The sequence below is a fragment of the Dermacentor silvarum genome, chromosome 8, assembly GCF_013339745.2.
Source record: "Dermacentor silvarum isolate Dsil-2018 chromosome 8, BIME_Dsil_1.4, whole genome shotgun sequence".
Taxonomy (NCBI): Eukaryota; Metazoa; Arthropoda; class Arachnida; order Ixodida; family Ixodidae; genus Dermacentor; species Dermacentor silvarum.
This window is the reverse complement of record NC_051161.1, coordinates 16,836,156-16,860,426: the sequence shown is the minus strand read 5'-3', so window position 1 is coordinate 16,860,426 and position 24,271 is coordinate 16,836,156. Positions and strand designations below refer to the sequence as shown.

The window sequence follows — 24,271 nt, the reverse complement described above, 5'->3', positions numbered from 1 at the left end:
TCCATGAGGCTAAGGTCTGCAAAAGTGAAGGCATCCCAGAAAGCGACCCTTCGAGAATACAGCCCCCTACCATGACTCTTAAGCGTGATCCTGGCTGGTGCAAAAAAAAAAAAAAGAGGGACTAAAACATCTAAGCAGAGCAGGTTATACTGTGAAGCTTTTCAAAAGCACACTGCCAGATCGTCAAAGCTGTAGAGTTCAGCTTGGTAACAGCTGGCGGGTCGAATTAAACAAGATGCAGAAAAAACATCAGAACGCATCGCCGATTCATTTGGCAGTATTTGCCCGATTCTAACATACTCCCGAATCAAACGCACCTGCTTTTTGTGTGTCCAAGGTAGAAAACTAATGTAGAGATAACATAGAGAAATACTTAAACAAAGTAGAAATCTAAAGCGCACTAAATTATTTAGAAAGATAAACTGGCTAGGGTCTAATATGTGTTGCACAGTGTTGGCCAATTTCTTACTATCAGCTTCGCCGCAATTCAGCCGTGTTATGCGGCAAAGCATACAAATGCCACAAACGCGGTTTCCGGCTTAATTTTCATGGGGAAAAAAATAAAGCGTGCCTCGAATCTGGTAAATATCGTAATCGGACATTGTTAGCTGCCATTATTGCTTGCAAATTTTCCTAGGGCAGGCCGAAAATAGGCGTTTTCAACGGAAGATGACAGTTCAACACACTTGCTGCCCCCTAAGCTCTGCCGAGACAGATGCTGCCAGTGAAGAGGTCGCTATTGAGTCATCATAGGGGTCAGCCACGTGCATGCTGACTGGTCAAATTCAAATTATACGGCGAAGGCCAATTTTAGAATACGAAATAACAAAAATTTTAACCTATAGAAATGCATGGGCGCCAGCCGAGACCTTCAGTCAAGATCGATTTAACCAAACAATCAAATTAACTAAAGTAACCAAAGTCTACTGTATTAAGTTGTACTTGGCCGCTATTTGGTCACTAAGGGAAACTTTAATTTTGGGCTTTATGGCAGCTATTAAACTACCAAGTGTTTGTGTGAATGTGATTGTTCAAAGCTCAATGGTGCCAATAAAGTTGCAACACTATATCAACAGACAAACTGCCCGACTACTGTTCTTTCTTCTAAAAAATCCCTCCCTATTTTGGCCGTCAACACAAAGACTTCAGTATTTTCAAGGTTGACATTCACTATGCTAAAGGCTTGTAGCAAATATCTAATCCAATAAAATGTTGCAAGCTAATGTTAACGAGCAAAAAAACAGTAGAAACCAAGCCAACACACGTAACTACAGTACAACACCCATCACTTGGCTGACTATCCATGAAACAGAGTGCAATCAGTTTATTAGCATAAGGAACAAACGAACAACACACAATACAGCTAACAAAATATCTCTACCTGACAGCTCTCAAGGTAAGTGCTGTATGACAATGACAATAAAAAATTGAAGCCTTAGTTATAATAAACACTAGACACAATAAATGCTAGTATGACACAATAAGGTATAACTTGGAATCGCAGAAAATCAAAAGTACCACAGAAGATTAGCATTAGTAACACTGAAAAAGAGAAACTATATTAAGACAGTGATTGGCAAAAAAACAAAGGTGGTAGTAACAAGTAGCTTTGTGAAGCACTAAATTGGCAACAATATAAAGTTGTAAGCAATAGCAGTTTCCAAAGTATGCACTTTAATGGCATGCAAAAGGAATACAGAAAAAGGAACAGCCACACCATCCAACAAGAATTAAACTATTGCCGAAACCTTAGGAATATAGAAACAAGGGCAAAAAGCCTGCAGTGCATAAACAGAAACAATCAGAAATGAAAAACACAAGATTAGTACAAAGAAGTTTATCAAAGGTTTGCTAGTATATTAGATATGTTAATACGAAAGGGAATGCTGAATTTGTACTCAACACTTACAATTTCTCATGTTTTTGTGCTACAACCAAAAAGACACTACCAGAAACCTGCTTCAACACGGGAAGTGCTTAGCAGACGTTAGCAATAGGCTCTTTTTGTAATAATAAAGCCAGCTTTCCTCTACAGCAGATTGCCTAAATAATGATGACATGTATAAATTGAAATGTGCACAGATGCACACAGTTTGTGCACTTAATGTGCTAGAAGATGTAGATACGATTCCTGTATGAAGGCACATGCCACAGCCGAGTGCTAGCTAGCATGCACGGTTCACACCGTGTCTTCATTTGAATGATGATCAGTGCTCTCATCATTAAAAAGAAAATTAAATTAATTCAGCATGCCTGCAAATCGGCAAAGAGCCATTGCAAATTAAGCAAAGATAATCTAGAGAAATCACTACTTCAATTCCTCTCCTGCATTCCCTTTCATATTAGACCAACCATGTACAGAATATAGTCCGATTTTAAAGGGAACACCTAGCCTATAACAAAGCCAATAAAACTAACATTTCTTCGCCTGTATTAGAACGAAGTGGCTGATATAATCAACTGGACATGCATTTATGCATCAAGAAGTTTAGTCTGTTAGCCTTTATTCCATAAATCAGCGATAATCTGGGGCAGAATACTAACTGCGTGTTCACTTTAAAAGTGGACCGTACTGTACATTAGAAGAACGCAGCCGTCTTCCACAACGCATTTCCCATCAAAACCAGAATGGTTAAGCACTGCTCCAGCAAGCTGTAGTTGCGTGCAATGCGGTGGCGGCGCAGTGGCAGCGGGAGGAGCAGAATCAAGCAGCTGGGGCTCAAAAGACCAAAAGATCTACCTCCGCTCCAGTGAAGCCCAACTCTTCATTGGTCGGCAATGTGGAAGTTGCGTTCAGAGGAATTTCCTCAGCAGCAGACGCTGCTTTCTCCTCCTTCAACGGAAAGGACAACAACAATGTCGGCCCATACCAGCAGGCACACACACCTCATGGCAAGGCAAGCCATCTTGCAAAACACTTCGGGTTAGAAAATCCCATATGCAAACTCATCTCTCTCATATGTAGCGAAGATTTCCTCACTTGTAGGCAACACCATGGATAATAACTTCCCACTCATTATTTGTTCTTTTTTTAAGGGTCCAAAACACCGGGAACGCAATCGCAGGAAATTGCAACCTGACATGTTCTAATGCATAGCATGAAAGGGTTACCGATTGCAGTGGTACAAAAACTGCAAGCAATTTACTGCTTGGCATAGAACTAGCTAGCAACCTTAAGAAATCAGAAAATTATGTCATGTAAAGCCATGAATAGGTTGCTCTGGGAGCTAGCTCCCATTGTTAATCTGTATTGTTAATCCAGCTCTGTCACTCATGTTGTGCTTTGACGTTATGGTTGTGCACATGGTTGTTAGCACAGTTTACATTTATGCAGAAGGCTGCATTACGAACTGCAATTTCGTTCATATTATTCTGCCTAATTCCCACATTACAGCTTATCTTAGTTTGAATTGTATTATGTTTTGCACTGCACCCAGAACTATGTTGACAATTGGTCTTGTCATCCTTGCTAGTGTTCATGCATAGTTGTACATATATGTCTCAATAAAGCTGTCAAAGGTGACAGCTTGATGCTCATAGTAAGCCTGTTCTTGAGCATGAATATGTTATTGTGAATTTGTTTCACAAAACACACCATGACAAAAGAAAGAAGATTCTATTTCTATCCAGTGTATAACCATTTTCGAACACCCTTCTAATTAGACATCTCATATTCTTAACAAAGTGAACCGTACAATGAATCCATTGTATCTGGCAAAGTTAGAAGCTGCAATGGTACAAGTTTCACCATTTTGTGGGTATTATGCAAGAATGGTCAAATGTCCCTGTTCTCATACAATGGAATGAAGGCACTCATCCGCAAGAAATGAGTGTTTACCCACATGGGAACAGTCTTAGAACAAACACGATTTTGCTCTTATAACAACTGACTGGCTGTTAACTCTGCTCCTTATGTAAAGATGATGCGCTCAGCTTATCAACTCCGTAAGCACAATTTCTAACCAATCCACACAGACAAAGGCCAGCTGCAATGAACTTTCACTTAAATTGGTAATACAGAAGTGGTATATACTGTCAACGTCCGATTTTTCTGACTCTCTAGAGACCAAAAAAACGTCCCAAAAATCAGGCAGTTCGAAAAAACGAATGCATGTCTTTAACTGCCCTTACGCACTCAAATCACCACAGCCGCATGCGAAATGGTTCTAAGAACTGCCAGTACAATTACAGTGCAGACCGCTTAAAACGTAAGACGCCGGAGTCGCGAATATCCGCACTATAAGCGGTACCGCACTATAACCAAAGCAACAATTTTCAAGGCCCACACATATGCAAAACATGTGCACCGAGCCACCACGCGTATGCGACAGTCGAGGAATGCGGCTAGAACGTTTGCATTCAATTTACAGTCGAATCTCATTAATTCGAACCAAATCACGCGGCGGCGCCTCCGACCGGCATTGCTCCGGCACCGCCATAGAGTAAAAGCTTAGGAGAATGTCGCGCGCGAACAAAACAAAAAAAGAAAAGAAAAAAACGCGACGGAAATTTCACCCTCTCTCAAATGGCAAGGTCGCCGATTCTGCGTTGCGCCGGAACATGCGTGTACGTGCCGACGTCTCAGCCACGCTACCGTAGCCACGTGTAGAAAATGGCAGTGAACCCTTCTTTCTCCTTTATGCTTCCTCTACTTTCTAGTCACGTGTTGACCTTGCACACTGCGGCTACGGTGCAGAGGGAAGCAGCGGCGCTGTCCCAGGCCGGCCAATGTAACTGCCCACGCCGGCAAACGCCCGTTCCCGATAACGGCAAAAAACAAAACTTCGGGGAGCTGGCGCCAGGCGGGCTGGAGCGGCGGCGGGCACGCACGGTGACAGTCGAAAGTGAGGGAGCTACGAGGGAGGGTGAAGGGAGCCACCGAAGCGGCGGAGTTGCCGAGGCAAAATCCGCTTCCCTGCCGCCCTCCTCCCTCACATTCCACGGTCTCTGCGTGCGTCCTTCCCCGTGCCGTGCCGGCGCCGCCCGCTCCCTGAAGTTTCGTTTACAGTAAAAGCTCGATGATACGATCACGGCTAATACGAATTTCCGGATGATACGAATTTTTCTGTGGTCCCGGCCGAGCCCCAATACTTTGCAACGTGCTAGAGAACGGTTGTTACGAATCGATTTCCGGCCTGCGTCGGTTGATACGAATAAACGCCGCCCCACCGACGGCCGCGAAAGAGAACAGCGCGCAGTCACGCGCTTTCTCCCGTTCTCTTTTGGTGCGGAGGCGCGGACGCGGCGCCGGACAGCGCGGACTCCGCGACTGGGCGCGAAGAGTTTGAAGCGGTGGCGCTTTTGTTCTTTTCCTCCTTTTCGGCGGCCGCCCATCGGACGGAGTGGCTGCTGTGCTTCGGGCTGCGTTCTTTGTGTTTGCGCCATTTTACCTAGTCGCAGCGAGCTATGTCTACCGAGATAGGATTGTCTACCGAGATAGAAGGACATTATAGACTTTTTATTCAAGAAATAAATGCTTTTTACGTACATGTGCCTGAGTGAGTTCACCTCTGACTCTTTAATTTAGCTACAGTCGAATCTCGTTAATTCAAACATGCTTATTTCGAACATACCTATGCGCACCGACAATGCTCTTAGCAGCGCGCCAAATCAAGCGGCAGCGCCTCCGACCGGCATTGCTCCGACACCGCCGTAGAGCAAAAGCTCAGGAGAGACCCCTCAATGCCGCGCGCGAAGGAACGGGAGAAAAAAAAAAAAAGAACCCGCGGCGGAAATTTCACCCTTTCTCAAATTGCAAGGTCGCCGTTTCTGCATCGCGCCGGAACAAGCGTGTACATGCCGACTAGTGTGTTCTAGACAACCGTATTCTAGCACACACTAGTGCCGACGTCTCAGCCACACGGATAAAATGGCAGTGAACCCTTCTCTATGCTTCCTCTATTTTCTAGTCACATGTTGATCTTGCACGCTGCGGCAGCAGCGCAGAGGGAAGCAGCGGCGGAGGCGCAGTCGGGCCAACGAAACTGCCCACGCCCGCAAACGCTCGCTTCCCGATAACGGCAGAAAAGAAAACTTCAGGGAGCGGCTAAAATAAGCTGGCGCCAGCACGGCGGCGGGCGCGCACGGAGATGTGCGCACAGAGTCGAAGGTGAGAAAGCTACGAGGGAGTTGAGAGGGAGAGAGGGAGGGAGGGCGAGGGGAGCCACAGAAGCGGCGGAGTTGACGCGGCCAAATCCGCTTCCCTGCCGCCCTCCTCCCTCACCTTCGACGGTCCCCGCGCGGCGCGCACCCGTGTGCCGGCGCCGCCCGCTCCCTGAAGCTTCGTTTTCTGCCGTTATCGGGAAGCGACCGTTAGCCGGCCTGGGCAGTTTCGTGGCCCGCGCTTGCTATGCGCTTGCTCGCCGCGATATTTCACGACTCGCACCGTTCGTGCATCGTGCTATGGTGCACGAATACTTCAAAAATACGTCCTTTTAATTCGAACAAATTTTCGGGCCCCTTCGAGTTCGAATTATCGAGATTCGACTGTAGTTTTAATTGTTTCGATGATACGAATTTCGGCTAATACGAATATTTTTCGTGACCCCGTGAGATTCGTATCATCGAGCTTTCACTGTACTGCCATTATCGTGAAGCGAGCGTTGGCCGGCCTTAGCAGTTTCGTGGCCCTCGGTCGCAATGCGCGCCGTGATATTTCCCGACTCGCACTCAAGATTCTGGTTTCAGCCTCACTGGCTGTTGGTTCGCACCACGTGCCCTTTTCCTCCACTTCGTCTCTTTCTCCCTCGAGCATTCCTTGGGGCGCCCATTTGAGGGGAGCGTTCGCCGTCTCTGCTGACTTCCGTACTCCAAGGCAGCCGCACTGTAACCGGTATTTCGTCTCCCGCAACTGCACTATAAGCAATACGTGTATACATGGAGTGCTACGGGAAAATTAACGGGAGTCTGAAAAGACCGCACTGTATCCGGTCCTGCACTATAAGCGGTTACGTTATAAGTGGTCTATACTGTAATACCCAGTCTGTCTATAATTAAGTCCAAATAAAATAATTTCTTTGTAAAACATGCTGCACCTTAATATTAATATTTATACATCAAAAAACACACAAACATGGTTCATGAGCCAATCACTTGGTTTCATGTAGATGTCAACTAGAGTTGAGTCTGCCTGTCTTGGTACAAAAAAACGTCAACTTTTGCAAGCCTTTTGTGACGCATCCATTCAAATTTCAAATAAAATTTCGCACGGAGGCTGCTCCACATATCTACATTATCTGAACCTATACTTTTTTGTGCGGTCCAAAATTTCGCTGCAGTTGGCCTTTAGTGCATGTCGCACGTCAGTAGCGCCCAGCCACAAAAGAGCAAAGTATTTTCCTACCTTGACTTCTGGCTCGTACAGGCGTACGTAGTTGCTAGGAAAGATTCCCGTTTGGCCAGCCAACGTCCCCGTCCACCATTCACCTTCTTTCTTGCTGACACTGATCACGTCACCAGCATTGAAGCTCAGGTCACCTGGCTCCTGAGACTGGTATGCGTACAGGGCAACGAACTTCTCCTCTGCTGTCACTGCAGGAAAAAAAGCAATGGCTTAATGAACAGGAACTGTCTGCACTCCTAAGGAGTGTGCAGTCAATCGTGGATGCATGTACAGACTTCATCTGGCACTGCAGTAATAAAATTGATGGGGTTTTACATCCCAAAGTTGTACAAGGCTACCAAGGGACACCATATCAAGGGGTTCTGGATTAATTCTGACCTCCTGGGGTTGTTTAATGAGCGCCTAAATCTAAGCATACGAGTGTATTTGAATTTCAACCCCGTCAAAAGAGGAAAGGAGGTTTCGTGAGAAAACACACCTAACAAGACATCAGCGAGAAAGATTTTAAGATCAACAGGTCACTGAAAGATTGTGGCAAAGCAGAATGTGCTCATCAAAAGGTAAAACCTATGTAGAAAGATTGGCACATGAATGTCAGTTGCAAAGTGGAAGCAATGTAGAAATAATTTCTCAAGCCTTGCCAGAAATGTGCAACATCATTTTACCATGGATTATTTTCAGCAAACAGATGCAAAATATGTGTCAGTCTTAAAAAAGTGCTTATCTGTCACTGCAACTGCCAACTTTAGCAGGACAAACTTCAGTAGGAAAGCCGTTCACAGTTGCAGCAAAAGACACATTATGTAGTCTAGCTCACCTTATGTGCTGCCGATCAAAATTATTATAGCTTCAAGCTGTACATGTAGGCTATCCACTATTACAAAAAAAAAAGAAAATGTAGAAACTGACCTGGGAAATCTGCTGGGGGTTCAGGAGGCACATCTCCATATTCTTGTAGCTCCGAAACCTGGTTGCTGAAATAAAATAAATACAACTTTGAGCCAAATACTACAAGACAGCAGTGAAACTTGTTATGCCATCTGTTAAATCTGGTCATCGTCATGCAACAGCAACCCAGCCTGACTACCATCGATTCCCTCCTAATGTTAACGCATGATTCGATTTATTTCCAAGTCACTTACTTGTTGAACGTCTTCACGGGGCCCGAGATGAGTCTGACATAAGACTTTGGAAACCATCCCAGCTGAAAGATGCACAAATAATTATAACATAACTGTAGAAACAAAACAAAGTTAAGCATCAGCTGTAATTAACTTGTGCAACCCATTGCAGCAATGAGTTAGGTAGGGCTGTTGCACCAGAATTAAGAACGTTCAGTTGCCGCTCATAAAAATTTGTCAGTATGTGCTAGCCGGTATAAAAATGTACTAAGCGCATATATGGCCAGTTGCAAGTTGGAGCCTTTTTGCATTGCGTGTCTAAGCTTTCTGCCTTTATGGCACCATTCATGCTTGCTAAAAGAAACTTCTTGAGTTTAGCTGTTACACTTTGTTGTGAGTGCCAAATTTCTGTGCCAGATCAAAACCACTGATCACATATACCACATAACTTGTGTCAATAAGCTGAAATATCAGCTCTGTTGACTATGTCTAAGCAAATAACTGTAAGCAAGACAAGCCTGCAAACAAGCAAGACTACAAGCAAGGTTAGGTTAAGTCAGGATAAGTTAGCCCAGATTATAGGTTAAATATTTATTTCAGGGCCTACCCCTTTATGCCAATCAAACCATGTAGGCTGTTGTTGTAGTGTAGTAGCTACCACTACCACGTGTCTATGTAAACACTAACCTAACCAATCAGCCATCACTGAAACATCCTCTGTGGTCAAGACAGACACTTGCCTTTCCTTGGAACTCGCCGTACCACCACATGTCCTGCTGCTCCTTGACTGCAATGACGTCACCCTTGTTGAAAGTGAGATGATTTTCCTTCTTCGCACGCCACGGAAACAGAGCTTGTGCCTGCAAGCCCTGTGGGGCAGCTTCTCCCTGGAAATAAGTATAATAAAAAGAGTTGAGAAGACCTGTTCATGGAGCCTTGTGGCTGCAATGGCACCTATGTGCTTAATGGTGTAGTGCAACCAAGGGACCATGCATTGGAAACTGCAATAGTATTACAAATACCAACAGTTTGTCCTATACCCCAAAAACTAGCCAGCCTGATTGCAAGAAAGCTTGCTCATGCGTGCACAACCCTCCAATCTTCTAGCAAATGAGGTTAGGTTATGTCAGTTGTTAACACATGACGCCCATCCTGTCACCATTCCTTTGTTGCTCTTAGGCACTTTTATCAGACACCAACCTTGGAGGATTACCATAAGTGCACCACAGAAAGAAAAAGTGAGGAAGCAGAAATAGGCAGGACATTTGCCCAGCTGAGAGGAAACATTCAGATGAGAGTAATGGGAAAAGTAATTATTCCGCTCTTTATATCCTGTTATTATTAGGTCCTTTTCAAAAGTATATTCGGGTATAGTATATTCATTCGAGGGCATTGCACTCGCTTCAGTGCGTTCTCAGGTTTGCAGGAAAGGTGTTACAGGACCCCTTTTAATGCATGTGGCCTCGACAAAGGAGTGCGCGCCAGCTCACCTCGCCAGGTACAGGAGACGTGGTGTCCACACTGGGGGCCCCCCGGGGCAGCTGGGTAAAGCAGGAGTTCTCCGAGGGCTGCAGAACATCGGGCGCCGACACTTCGTCCAGTGCTGGCTCGCGACCATTCTCCGGGGCCTCGGAAATTCCTCTGCAGACAGAACGTGAAACGATGTGCACATTGCAGGAAAGCCGTGCCCATTATGCTTTGAGTGTGAACACAAGGACAATGAGGTTACCTTTCGTGAAAGTATCACCACATGAGGTTCCAGATCAATATCTCTATAAGGAAGGCATACCCATTACACAAGTCAATGCATAACACAAGCTGCATGTCTATAAACAAAGAGCCACAGAGCAAGCAAAGAGAGCAGACTACGCTGGCACTTTGCTTCTTCTCTGGTCTGTCAGCCACTTTGAATAATAATCTTTACAATGAACTTTTGAATACTTGGCCAGATGTATTAATCCTGCCTTCTAAGAAATCAATGCCAGCATAATTTTTTCCGCCCGTGGTGAATGAGAGTAGCACACCACATTTTCATGACACGCTCTGCAGCTTGTCTATACCGTAAGTATGGTTCTCCCGATAAGGTAATTATTGCACACCAGCTATCTTTCTCAGAAAACAAAGACCACATGGAAAAACAGTGGCAAGCAAGGCTCACTCCAGGGTCATCTTCATCTCGGTTCCCACGATGTGCACAGTCTCGGCTGCGGCAGCCGCCGCGGCCACCTGGTTGGTATCCACGGGAAAGCCACCAGTGGGCGAGGTGACCACCTTCTCGACGTAGGACTCTGGAAACCAGCCTGTCTTGCCCTGTAGCTCTCCCCCGAGCCAACCCGGTTCCCCGTGCTGGTTCTCCTGCACCTGGAACCAGAGACATGACAAAGCACAACATTTAACCGTGTGCCAGGGCCATTTGCAAGTTTTAGTGCCCATTACAGCTTCATCATAGCAATCTGAATATTAAATAAAATGTAGGCTTGTGCAAGTATGCAATATTCAATGATATTCTAGTTGTAGTGAAGTGTGCACATAGTAATGAAGTGAATAGCACATAGTGAATATTGTGCTATTCACTTCTGTTTGAATTTCAGTATTAAGAGCTTTCAAAGTATTAGGAATGAACAAATATATATTCAGGAACAGGTTCATTGAGAAAGCCACAATGCTGTTGACACGTCTCACATAGCCAAGACAAGTCAAAAACAAGTTCGCTTATAGTCAGCCAATTTTTCGAACCTCCTCGATTGTTCAAACATACCTGCAGTACTGCTACCTTCTCTATTGAACCAATGTGCAAGAAAAACCAAAATTTCAGACACTGTACAGTGTCTGAAAGGCATTTACGCACACGACGTTGGAAAAATGGTGTCTAAAGAATGCTGCTGTAATTCACGTTTTTCTCGGCACTCTTGGCTTTTTTTGTGTGTGTGTGTGAAGTCTGGCAAGGTGGTTTCTTAGCTATTCGGGAGCCACACAGAGCTTTGAATAGATCTGCACAGACTCGGCACTGAATCGTAACTTTGGTCACTAAGACCTGGTGAAGAAACTGTCATGGCAGTGTGATTGGAATAGCCGTGACGAAGTCCCTGCCAGCCGGCTTGGTAGCGGGCAGCAAGCAGTTACAAGTGAGGATGTCAATTAAGTTCCTCTGTGCACTTACTAGATGGAACAGCTTATGTTCGAGCGTAGGCTGAAAGCACCAAGCTAAACTTGCACAACACAGCCTAAACTACCAGCATCGTGAAGTCAAGGTTGCATGCAACTTCTGCACTTTACGGAATGAATCGTGACATCATGCGAGATGCATCGGCATGCCTAACAGGCAAGCCTGAAATGTTTCTTCGACTTCAACCATGACAACATTTTAAGTAGACTGAACCTTGCATTCAATGAATTCTTGCACCGAGCAAAAGTCTAATTGAAATTTCTGTACTGCTTGCATTGCAAAAGATGTTGATCAAGCTGCATTCTTGCATTAAATATGAGTCACCGCACTTTAAAAATAAACTGCTCCTCAAGATGAAACAATTATTTATATCTTTGCATTTTTTTGCCGACATCACAGTCTTTAGACTTTCGACTGCACGTTAGAAATATTGCTACAAAATTATACCGTACTCACCATAATAATGTCTCCTGGCATTATGGAAAGCTCATCAGCATTTCGTGCCTCAAATGCATATAGTGCTCTGTATTTTACAAGACCAGAGGAAGGCTCAGGCTGAGTACTTTCCCCTGAAACACAAGGCACAGTCACAAGATTTGCAAACGACAATATTTAAAATTGTCGAGTAAAACATTCAGCAGACACATCGAAGGATGATTGTCAAAGTCGGACGATAGTCTGCAGGTAGACCTGCCGAGATATGCTGCTGGGAACAGTTAGTGGTTAGATCCACAGGTTAATGCAATGAGGCGATTGGGTGGCATGATGTAGCAGTGCCTCCAGGATCAGCCCACGTTAAGAACCACATCAAATTCTCCTGTGCCACAGTATTATCCCGAATTCTGATCAAGAATGACCAAATTTTTCCACGCTGGATCCTTTACGAAAAGCAATGAAGACAAAATTTTAAACATTTATTGATACAAAATGTCAACCATTTATTGCAAAAGTAAACCTTAAAAGCCCTGTATGAGGAAATGAAACAAAAAAATATAGGGCAGTAAAGAGTCGTGTAAGGGCCTCCCGCACCCCCAACTTGGCAGCTGAAAACTTGGGAAAAAAGTTTTCCAACAGAGAAGCAATTGAGTTTAGTGCCCCAATGAGTACTTCCGTGCGCCACTACTAGATGGCGAGAGCCAGGCTGTGCACAAGTCACCGGCTGCACAGGCAACACTTTGACCAAGAGGTTCGGTCCCGTGTAACGGCTGCCCCTTATCAAAATTATGAAAAAAAAAAGTGTGGCCCTTACACATGTCTATATGTTATAAATGTGTCGTTGGGGGGGGGAACTAATTGAAAGAAAATGAGAAGTATCGTCAACAAGCTAAGCTCATCCTTGGCCGTTTTTACCAGAAACACAAGGATGAAGAACCCTGCTCATCCATGGCACAGAAGGGGATAAAACTATTTATGAGGACACACATCTTTCGCTGGTACTATCAGAATTGGCCCACCAAGCTACTGCCTATGATTGCACATCTCTAAGATCAATTCAGTTAACTTGGTCAGACAGCCTTCCACGCAAAAGTGGGGTTAAGAGCCAAAGAAAGCTTCATATTGAAACAGTCATAACTTAACTGTTGCAAGTTCAGCATCCCATGCATACATTTATCAAAAGGCTGCTCAATAAAAGTATTTTCTGTGGCATCTGCAAGTGAAGCAGAAGGGACTCTGGTGTCATGCAGAGCATTTGCTGGCATACCTGGCCATGAATCTGCAGATGCGAACTCCGAGTTGTCGTTCCAGGCGTCTAATGTTATGGAACTGTTCTTCTGCTTCTTTAGTGCCTAGAACTTGCTGCTTCTTCTGAGTAAATTCTCTCATCAGTGCCTCATTCTGCTGAACGAGGTCTGCTAACCTATCTTTTAACTCCTGGAAAAGAGAAGGCACAGTAATAATATTAAACTACAAGCAACACCCCCTTATACTGCAGTCACACATGCACTTTCAATGACCAGTGAAACCAAATGCCATTGAAATCCGCATGTCTGATTGGCTCTTTTGTGCAAGCTTGTGGAAAGAAGTCAATGGTGCTCCACGATTTCAATGATCTTTGATTTTAATGGCCACTGAAAGGGCGTGTTTGATTGCAGTATAACACTGCTAAATGACAGCACTGGAAAAAAGCATGAGTACTGATCTTGTTGCACTGTCATTGTCAAAGGTTTTGAAAGGTCCCCCGTCAGTGACAAGATCTGATGCCGGGCTCTATGCCAAGGCTCCCATACCATGTGAAGCCAAGGGAGGGTGAGCATCACAGTTTCGCTCATAGTGAATTTGCGAATCCCAATGGTGCAGAAGGGTGGACCGCTGGGCTATGTTGTACATATTGATGGTATTGAAGCGCAATCAAAGATCTGCCTGCTTTGCCTGTCCATTCTTCAAATAAACATTAATTGTATTAAGTGCTCGTCTCATTTTAATCCATGTGTCCAACTGCGCTTCTATACCACGTACTATTCCAGTTTTATCAAGAGCAACTTTTTTTCTGCCCCAGGTGAGTTTGGTTGATGAGGCACAAGATGGCATGATTTATCAGTGCATTTGATGAAATCTAATTTGAATCGATCAGTAAGAAACCAGGAATTGCATGAATAATCCAAACAAGTTTGCCTTTTCTCTCCCCCCCCCCTCCCCCCAAAACAAAGAAACAAAATAAAAGGAAAAGGAAAAAATAAAGAGAGAGAAGAAATAGACTCCTCAAAATTGGCCAGCTGAATTCACAATTCACAATCAATTTCTCTGGGCCTCTAGAGCAATAAATGTTCTATGCAGCCTGAAGACAAAAATTTAAGTTATGCGGTTTTTACATACCAAAACCTCAATCTGATTATGAGGCACGCCATAATGGGGGATTCCGGGTTAATTTTGACCCCCCTGGGGTTCTTAACGTACACTTAAATCAAAGTACAGGAGCATCTTTGCATTTCTCTCCCATCAAAATGTGGGCACCACAGCTGGGATCGAAACCGCAACTTCAAGCTTAGCAGCGCAGAACCATAGCCACTAATCTACCATGGCGAGTAGCCTCAGACAGGCTAGGTCGCATGTTTAGTGGTTTTGAAACTTCTAAGAAGGGAGTACTAGATACATTTCAAATATTCTAAGACACCCATGTTGTACCTTGCAAATGAAGCAAATAAGCAACAACACACTATTTTGACAGTTCCTTTATATGCATATTTTTACTGTTTCTTGCCGTCACCATCGCCAAACTCTCCACCAACTTGATGACATGAATAGCACGTTCACTCCCGATCATAAAGCGTGCACATCAGCATATGAGCACCACCTTAGCTGAACATGTCCAGGACTACTCCATTTGCATCAACCTTGTAGTACATTCACAAATCAGTTTTATTCGTGCCTGAAAATCATTACTAAAGTGCAGTGTCTCTTTTTTTCCTTTTTTCCTGTTCCCCCCAGCACACACCATTACAAACTGCTCAGGTCAGGGCTATTAAATACAGCGCTCTTTCAGCATCCATGGTAACCATTAGCATCCACGGTCACAGCCTTAAATGACAAGTGTCGCGGAGTAGAGGTTGCAGGCAAAGTCTGCACTTGATGATGAAGCACATAGAGAGGTGCGACAGGCAAATGTGAAACACTCTCACAGCCTTGACAATCAAGAAATTTCAACTAGATATGATTTCAATAGAGCACGACAAAATGTAAAGATTTGCAAAAGAATTTACTACAGTACTGAAATTGTAGTGAACAGCAAAATTGATTTTACTACTGACATCTATTTTTTCAGAATGCCTTATTTTTCTGAAATTTTTGCGGCCCTGTTCTTGCACTAAAAATCAATTGGCAACTGTATTACAGACCCTGTTTCCACAAATATGAATGTCTAGAATGCGCGAACCAAGGAGAGTTGTCGCTAAAGACTGCCCTCTCACCTTTAGCTGAGCATTATTATTGTCGACGTCCTGTTGCTTGAGCTCTGCTTCCTTTTCAACGCTGGCCAGCGTTGAACGCAACATGTTCAAACTGATCTCTTTACTCCCACAGCTGTTCATTGCTAGAGAGTAATTATCTGGAAGCACAAAAAAGAAGACTTTGCATTCCACTGTTCTAAGTGCAGCAACGGGCCAGGCTATTGAGAGTTCAAAGGCATCAACTCACTGTTGGCTCCGACTGTTTTCAACCGGCCCTGGTGGCTAAGTTTCTCTTGATTCAAGAGAAGCATTTTGTCGCTGATTTCCTAAGGGAATGATAAGGACACCATCTCATTAGGTGCATGTAAATCACAAAAGAAAGATGGACATCTACACCAGAATAACTTTCACGGGTACAGAAATATATGCAACTTCTACAAATTGCAATAATATTTAAGAAGACTTCCTACACGTGCGTAGGACAATTTAATGTTCAAAATTGCATACCTGCCAACCTCAAGACTTCCAAATTAGTCAACTCACGACCGAGGGGGGGGACACAGGAATTCTGCCAAGGCGTATGACTTCAAACACACTTGCAAGTACTGATAGAGGCTAGTACTGACTGAGGCTTCGAGCACGCCATCACACTTCGCAGCCGCTACGGCTACGAAACACCGGAGTGCCAGAGTCGCACTGCGCTCGATGCAGCAGCACGTCGCAAAAAAAAAAAATGCGAGGCCCACAAAACAGGTCATACTCGCGAAAAAAGCCTAACGAAGGTGACAGGCGAGACGACAAGCCACAGCCTCCAATGCAGACACTGTGCCTGCCACATCGACCCGAAATCGCCGTCGTCTCTGGGGCGCCACTTACGTAACGGTGGGTTTCTATGTTGAGAGTAACGACAACCAACGACGTCCGGCCGTCGTCAGGTCGTCCAACGACCCGATGTCGAAGGCTACGTCACAGAGTGAAAAATGTCCTTACTCTGCAGACAATAAAGGCTACAGCGCACACCCCCATCTCTATGTGCCCCTATGTAAGTGGCGCCCCCGCCTGCCAGCAAAGGAATTTGCTGGCGGGCGGGAATTATTAGGAATTATTATTATTATTAGGACTTTATTAGGAATTTGAAAAAAATAATTTCGCGAATATAACCACTTTTCCGGAAAAATTGAGCCGGCATTCATAAAATCGTAAGACGGGTCCAAATTCGTACATGTTACGGAAAATTCGGAAGAGTTGGCAGGTATGAAATTGTTAAAAGCAATGGTACAACATGCCAACAGTACATGAATCTCAAACTTGCCTTCAGTTCCAATCTTGTTTCGTTGAGTTCCCTCATTTTGGTGTCTCTTTCTAGCCTCATCTCATCAATGAACGCTTTCATCTCGGCAACGCCTTTCTTAGTGTCTGTCAGTTTTTGGTTGGCCTCGTTAATTTTGTTCTCCTGCAAGTAACAAAGTGATAGAGTCAGCACAATCACTGCACACAAACTTGGCTGCTTACCAGTCTGCAGCAAAAACAATTTATCACACACAGTTGCTTTAATTTATACACTCATTTCTCTCTAAACCTCAAACCTTCAAACATTGGGAGGAGTGCTTACAATGAGTCTTTGCATTCAGTAATGATTTTTCCCCAATTATTTTTGAAAGGAATGAATGAATGAATTTGGGGTTTTACGTGCCCAAACCACTGTTTGATTATGAGGCACACCGTAGTGGGGAACTCGGATTAATTCTGACCACCAGGGGATCTTTAACGTGCTCCCAATGCACAGGACACGGGCGTTTTTGCAATTTGCTCCCATCGAAATGCGGCCGCTGCAGCCGGGATTTGATCCCGCGACCTCGTGTTTAGCAGCGCAACAACATAGCCGCCAAGTCACCGCAGCGGGTTTCTTTCTGAAAGGAAACCACTATCTTTTTTTAAATTTTGTGCTATTAAAAGAAATTAAAAGAACTCAAGAAAACATGAACAAGACAAACAGCACTAACATTCGATGTTGAGCGCTAGTGCCATCATCTGTCTTGTTCCTTTCTCATGAGAACTGCAGTGGTGAACTAGAAAATGGTCTGAACATGTCCATCCATTTGCAAGAATTTTAAAAGATTCACTAAAAACATAAAATAAGTTGCACCGCAGTGTGGGGAATCCAACCAGTACTTATGCGACATCAAGCCAAGCACTCTAACCACATGCCCGCTTTCTATTGTAGTTAACCGTTATAAGCAAGGAAATGTGCTACATGTGTCCATCCCCAGCTAAGCAGACTCCTGATGCTGTATAGAACGATGTGCAGTAGAAATGAGCGGGCTTCGGCACTATGGTTGCGAGGCTGGAGAAGAGCATTAAAGAAATGCTTCACGTTGGCTCTCGCTATGCTTCACGTTGGCTCTCGCTATGCTTCACGTTGGCTCTCGCTACAAGTGCAGTATACCGCTATGGAAAAGGAAGACGCTTGCCATTGCTTCAAATGTTGGAGTCACAGCCGCTGCCTTAGCATAACTACTGTTTGCAGTGATCAAGTAAATAAAATCAAAGAGCCACTGGAGTCTGCCAGCATTTCTTTTTTCGCAGCTTTTAAAGTGACACTACAGAGAAAAACATGTTCAGCTGCATTAGTATGTGCTTCTACAACACCAAAATGTCTCTCTTTTTGCGTTAGGAGGCTTGGTATGCCAGATGAGACGCAATAACTAAAGACAGGCGTGACAACACCGCTTCGAAGTTTCTGGACCAGCTTGCCGTGACTTCATATATTTTGATGGCACCTGCTCGAATCTAGTTAATTTTTTTTTATGAGTAAATACAGACTACATTGCATTCTAAGATTCTAAAGGAGACAAAGACTGAACTTGGCAAGCTTTGAGAACTTCCACTTAGCCACAATGACAAAAATACAGAATTTTTTTAAGTTCGCGACGTCACACTGAAATATCAAAACTTCTAATTATGGAACGTTGACCTTGAGTCTCTTCTAGTAATCAACCTCTTACTGCCAAATTATGGAAAATAGAGTTTTGAGATACTACATTATCAGTACAAACTGATTTAGTGGGTTTTTTTTAACATGCCTTTGATTTCTTCAGTTCAGTTTAACAAGATTTCACAAGGATCATTTCTGCATGCACTCCAGAAGATGGCCACAGTGTTGAGCACCCACCACTTGTTCAATCTGTAGTGCGAGGGCCTTCCTGTGCCCTTTGAGCCTGCTCACGTTCTCCTGCTCCCGCTGCTTCTGGGAGAGCAGCTCCTGCATCCGCTGCTTCTCCCACTCCAGCTGGCGTTGCCTCTCCATCTCTCGCCGAGCAGCCTGGTTCCAGAAGAGAACGACAAATGGAGAAAAGGGTCGTTAACACCAGAGTGCAACCAATGCTGCTGGTGGGGCTAGGTGGTCACTAAATTCGCGATACCTGTTACTAGTGCAGAACCAGATGGGACACAAATAGTAGACAATAAACACTCCAAGCACTTAATTACAACAGACGTTTACTTAACACTGCACAACATCGGGCCAGAAACAAATTTTTCCTTTTTTTTCACACCTGCACAGTAAACGTACATTTGACTGGTTACTACTGTGCATCAACTCGGTTTGCAGCGATGTGGAGCCTGCCCAAACCCAAACCGAACGTTCATCTGCTCCCACAGAAACCGGAAGAGTTTTTTGACCAGAATTTCGACAAATGTCAATCGTGCTCCAGCTCGAAGGTGACATCCCCTCCAAGTGGCCCAACCTGGAGTACAAGGCTACAGATGAACTTGGCAAACGTGTTGCGAGCGCTGGATTTCAACCAGCCGAATGTAAAGCACACCGCAAGAGTGCTGGAAATCGAGCAGTACCATAAATGTAATGTTTGAAATTGTTTCTGACTGATGTAGCCCAGTGTCAAACAAATGTCAATTGTAGTCCTATTGCTTGTGCTCATGTATAGTTTTTGTGTACTGTTCAATTCTGTGCTGGTAACGTGTTTCAAAAATCATCAGAATGACTTTTCATGCTCATACATTACATGGGCCAGACAGGGCCTACGTAGAGTGAGACAGAATGTGATAAAATTTTAGTTTTAACATGTTTCTCGCAAACTCAGCATCGTTTTTAAAAATTCATAAAAGAAACAAAAAAAGTTTTTCAGCAAGTTTCATTAAGTTCATAAGTGCAGATCTAACGATTGAACTCAGAAAGTTATTTCAGGAATGGGGACAAACATTCTATTTAGAAAACACCAAGAAATTCTGAAACTTGTCCGGTGTAGATTAGGACATTCTATGAACATTACAGTTGTAATGCTAAGCTGCTGTAGTGAAGAAAACTGAAGCCTCAGCATTTCAGCTTGACTAGGACTGCTCTGTGCTGATTCTTATGAGACTTGGACAGTGAAAAAAAGTTGACAGTCACTTTAGCATACGCTAAAGGCAATGAAGGCGAAAGCCTGCATGCTCACGAGGCATTGAATGAATTATTTGGCGTTCTCATTCCAATGCATTGTTAATTCCTATTACTTGTTTTCTCCACCAAAGGCTGTGGGTTTGAGTGCCTTAAATAACTTCACCTTAATTTACACCAAAGGTCGTGGGTTCGACCATCAATATTGGCAGCATCAATTTTGGTGCCATTGAATTTTGGTGCCATAATGCCAGGCATTCAATTTTTCGATAACGCTGTACGGTCAATTTTTTTACCCATGAGCCACTTAAGGCTTTCACCTTAAAAAAGCACAATCCCTAAGAATCGTCAAAGTGACGAACCTCTCTTTGTTCCAGTGCTTTCCTTCTCTGTTCCTCTTTCTCCTGTTCAATCTCTCGCTGCCGGGCCAGCTGCTTTTCGAGTTCCAATTGACGACGCCTCTCCTGCTCTTGCCTGTAAGAGCCCAAGTAGAAATGGAACACATGAACTGCAGCATTCCTGCAGATGAACAGTTCCTAACACAAACCTGTGCTGCAGCATAGTGTATGTGTGGGCTAGTTGTTAGTATCTGGTTCTTTTGCAGTGTGCAAGAACTAGGACACATAGGAGAAAACGCAGATGCAGCAGTAACTGAAAGACCGCTGCGTCTGTGTCTTCTGCATCTTTATTCGTGTGTACTGCACTACACCTGTACTACATTAAAGTTAATTACAGTGGAATCTCGTTGATACGATTCTGCACACTAAGTTTTTCTGGATAATAAGTTTCTTTTTCTTTTCCGGATAATATGATTTGGTTGGATAATATGTTCGATAATATGTTGGACAATACGATTTTTGTATGGTAAGCTTTATTTTCCAGTGCTTGTGAAGATCGTATCAACGAGATTCCACTGTACAGTGTAGACCACTTATAACGTAAGTCGCCGGAGTCTGGAATATCCGCACTATAAGCGGTACCGCACTATAACCAAAACAACTATTTTATTGCGATAATAGACACTCCAGGCGCATTTTTGCCGTTGCTGTCACCGTGCTCTAGGTTCCGTATTCGCTTACTAAATAAATTAACAAGCACGGTGTCACACGCGCCCAAGCAAACATGAACACATCTCGCTCGTTGACCGCGGAAATGAACTGTCAAAACGCTCGAGTGACGAAGCGCGGCGAGCGAATTGACCTTTGTGCTATCATGCCTCTCACTTCAACGCGACCTATAAGCGGCGAAAACACGGCGCACGACGGACTTTCCTCGTCGCAGATTGCTTTCAAGATAGGGCCAAGGCGATCGTAACGCCAAAGTGGATCGTCGCAGAGAACATCCTGCTTCGGTCCACTGAAACCGCATGCGTACCGTATGCGCTCCCTCTTCTCCTGCTCCTCACGCTCCTTGCGTTCCCTCTCCTGCTGCTCCTTGCGCTGGCTCTCAAGCAGGGCCTGCCGCCGCTTCTCCAGCTCTGCCTGGCCCTTCTCAAAGTTGGCCCGCCGCTTGTCCTCAAAGGTGGCCATGTTTTTGTCGTCGAGTGGCATCTCACCCGGCAGTGCACCCAGTAACTCAGGCATGGGACCTGAAATCAATTCAAAATCAAATCAAATTATGGGGTGTAATGTCCCACAGCAACGCACAGAGCTATGCATGACATCGTAATGGAATTCTCCAAATTAATTTAACCCGTTAGCTGGCAACCCCGAGCTGTACTCGTTACACGTGTTTGTACGAATATCGCCAACTACGAGTCACACTCATCCGGCCCGATTTTCCACTCCTTCCTGCCGCTAAAGGCATATCACAGTCGTCAATTGCTTTGCTTGCAATTTTCAATTCTAGATGGTGGTAGTTGTCTATGAAAAACCGCATTTCGTGCCTTTCGCGCATATTTTAAGCCTGGCAACAGTCATTTGATAATGGCGCTTTGCAAGAAGAATGCCAGTGACGGCGATGCTCCATGAAAAAGAGGTGCTTCTTGGAGCAGTACAGAAAGCAGCATTAGTGACGACATGGAATTTCTGTCCGACAGTGACTCCGATGTCGTCTTTACCCTTGCTATTGCTTCAGATGACGATGAAAGCGACGGCGATGACGACGACGGTGATGCACTAAACAGTGCACTAGTGTGGCAGCGCGTGAACACTGATAACCTGCCACCTGCGCTTCCGCGGTTTCCCTTCTCTTCAGTGCCCGGAATCTTGCGGCAGCCCACTGACGAGAATGAAATTCTCGGCTGGTTTCATGTATTTTTTGACTGGGGCATCATTGACCTAATCGTCACGGAGACGAACCATTATGCGGTAGTGTACTTGGCTGCTCGGTGTGCTAATTTTAAACAGAAATCAATAATGTAACATATATTTTCAGAATCAGAATTGCATGGAAAAAATTATGACTACTTAAAAAAAATTGGCGATTTTGGTACGTTTTTCGGAAGTTCAATTGGCGGTTAAAGGGTTCAACCACCTAGGGTTCTTTAAGGTGTACCTAAATCTGAGTAAATAAGTGTATTTGCATTCGACATGCAGCTGCAGCAGCTGTGAATTGACCATGTAAGCTCATGTACAGCAGCAGAATGCCATAATCACCGAGAAGCTGCGGCAGGTGGGACCTGAAATTGAAGTCAATCACGAGTGCTTCAAAACAAGCATGCATGTCAGATGTGCTACGCCAGAAGATCTCAATGGAAGCCCTTGACCTAACCAAACCTAACTGAATTGACACACTTTTCAAACAACACTGCGCTCAGTAAAGGACACTTTTACAGTTACACAAGGCCAGGCAATGTTGCGTACTCAACACATATTTGCACAGTATGCAGATCTTGTCTTTCCAGGAAATGCCTGAAAATAAAGCACAGCAGCACAACAGCAGAAAATTCTCTTCTAAATGTACAAAGATGCCATAATGCTAGACACACTTGCAAATCCAGTTTGAGCATTGAAGGGCAACAAGAACACATACGGCACACAACATTTTGTGCCAAAACGCTAAGGTGAACATTAACATAAGAAAAGAAGGTACACAAGCACACGAAATAGCATGTGATGAAAAATAAAAATGTGCACAGAAATGTTTATGGAAGCCATAAACTATGGGAACAGCAACAACGGACTCAAGTGCTCAAGAAAGCACACACACCTGAGGACTGGACACTGTCTGACCTCTTGCGCCGGTATGACGGTGGTATCAAGTCCAGAGGAAGCTTGGTTGGCAATACATCCCCTGCTTTCACACAGTCCACCAGGTGCATGGCAAGAACAAACTCCTCGCAGGTTAGTCTCCCATCAGAGTCAATGTCTGACAGGTTCCTGCAAGGACAAAGATGAAGGACCAGATTTTTGTAGCGTGGTTACAGCATAGCAAGGTGCAAAGTTGGGCATGTTGCCTAAGACACGGTTAAACTAGACGTATGCCACAGATCTGTGGATCAGGAAGTAAGACTTCTGCTTTTCTATGGCTTCAGACATAAATGAAACTGCAGATAATCCTTGCTGGCTGAGATATTCAAAACCACTACACAATCTACAACACAATTTTGCTAAGATACTGAAATTTCTAGCTCCATAACACAGTCGATTGCTACCTGTGCTGCTTTGTTTTGAGATCATGGGTACAGTCAAGCTGCCCCAATACAGTTTTTTCCCGAATCTTCCTCCTCACACCTTGCACAAATTGCAAGAAATAAACTGAACCGTTATCTCTTAAACAATGTGATGCAAAACCTTCCCAGCAGTTCCACTTTCTTACATTTTTCGTCGCACGTCACATCAACAAACAACTCACCATATCTGGGCAAGAACAGGCTGAGGCAAGGCTGATTGGAGTAGAATGGTGCGGGCCTGGCCGCCGCCGAGAAATCCACTGCGGCTTCGGTCGTGCGTATTGAACAGCTGGGTGTACTTGAGTTTTGAAGGCTGGGGCACAGCCCACTCAGTCAGTGCAGGAGGCGTGGAGGCAGCGGGTGGCACGAAGGCAGGCGCCGGCGGCTTAGGTGGAACACCAACACTGCAAGGAACCACACAGAAAGGATTTGATGCCACATTGCATTTCTATAACTTATGTTTAAATTAAAAGGGACACTAAAGATAAACATTAAGCTGTGTTAGTAGTAGATCACGCTTCAACAGCAGAGGCCCCACTCCTACAGTGAGAGAAGGCTTAATAAGCTGGAAAAGATGCAGATACAAAACACAAGTGCCATCCCAGATTTCTGCACAAGAATGCTGTAGCATCAAATTCTGACAATGCCTACAGGGGTGTAGCTAACTGTTTATCATCAAAGAAAAACTCCATTACATTCCAAAGAAACCAACGACTCAACCTAGCAAGTTTTTAATACTTCTCCAATGC

The 24,271-nt window shown here is 44.4% G+C and overlaps 1 protein-coding gene across 1 annotated transcript in view; it reads right to left on the bottom strand.

Moving 5' to 3' along the window:
• The window catches only part of LOC119460683 (intersectin-1-like), an 88,998-nt gene that overhangs the window by 60,211 nt on the left and 4,516 nt on the right, over positions 1 to 24,271 (bottom strand). The window contains 18 exon segments of the mRNA XM_049672526.1: positions 2,741 to 2,833; positions 7,343 to 7,530; positions 8,252 to 8,316; positions 8,485 to 8,546; positions 9,204 to 9,350; positions 9,954 to 10,104; positions 10,622 to 10,824; positions 12,086 to 12,198; positions 13,332 to 13,416; positions 13,418 to 13,501; positions 15,535 to 15,671; positions 15,761 to 15,839; positions 16,826 to 16,966; positions 18,686 to 18,835; positions 20,272 to 20,383; positions 21,284 to 21,497; positions 23,060 to 23,229; positions 23,705 to 23,926. Of these exon segments, the coding sequence (XP_049528483.1) occupies positions 2,741 to 2,833; positions 7,343 to 7,530; positions 8,252 to 8,316; positions 8,485 to 8,546; positions 9,204 to 9,350; positions 9,954 to 10,104; positions 10,622 to 10,824; positions 12,086 to 12,198; positions 13,332 to 13,416; positions 13,418 to 13,501; positions 15,535 to 15,671; positions 15,761 to 15,839; positions 16,826 to 16,966; positions 18,686 to 18,835; positions 20,272 to 20,383; positions 21,284 to 21,497; positions 23,060 to 23,229; positions 23,705 to 23,926 (2,416 nt within the window).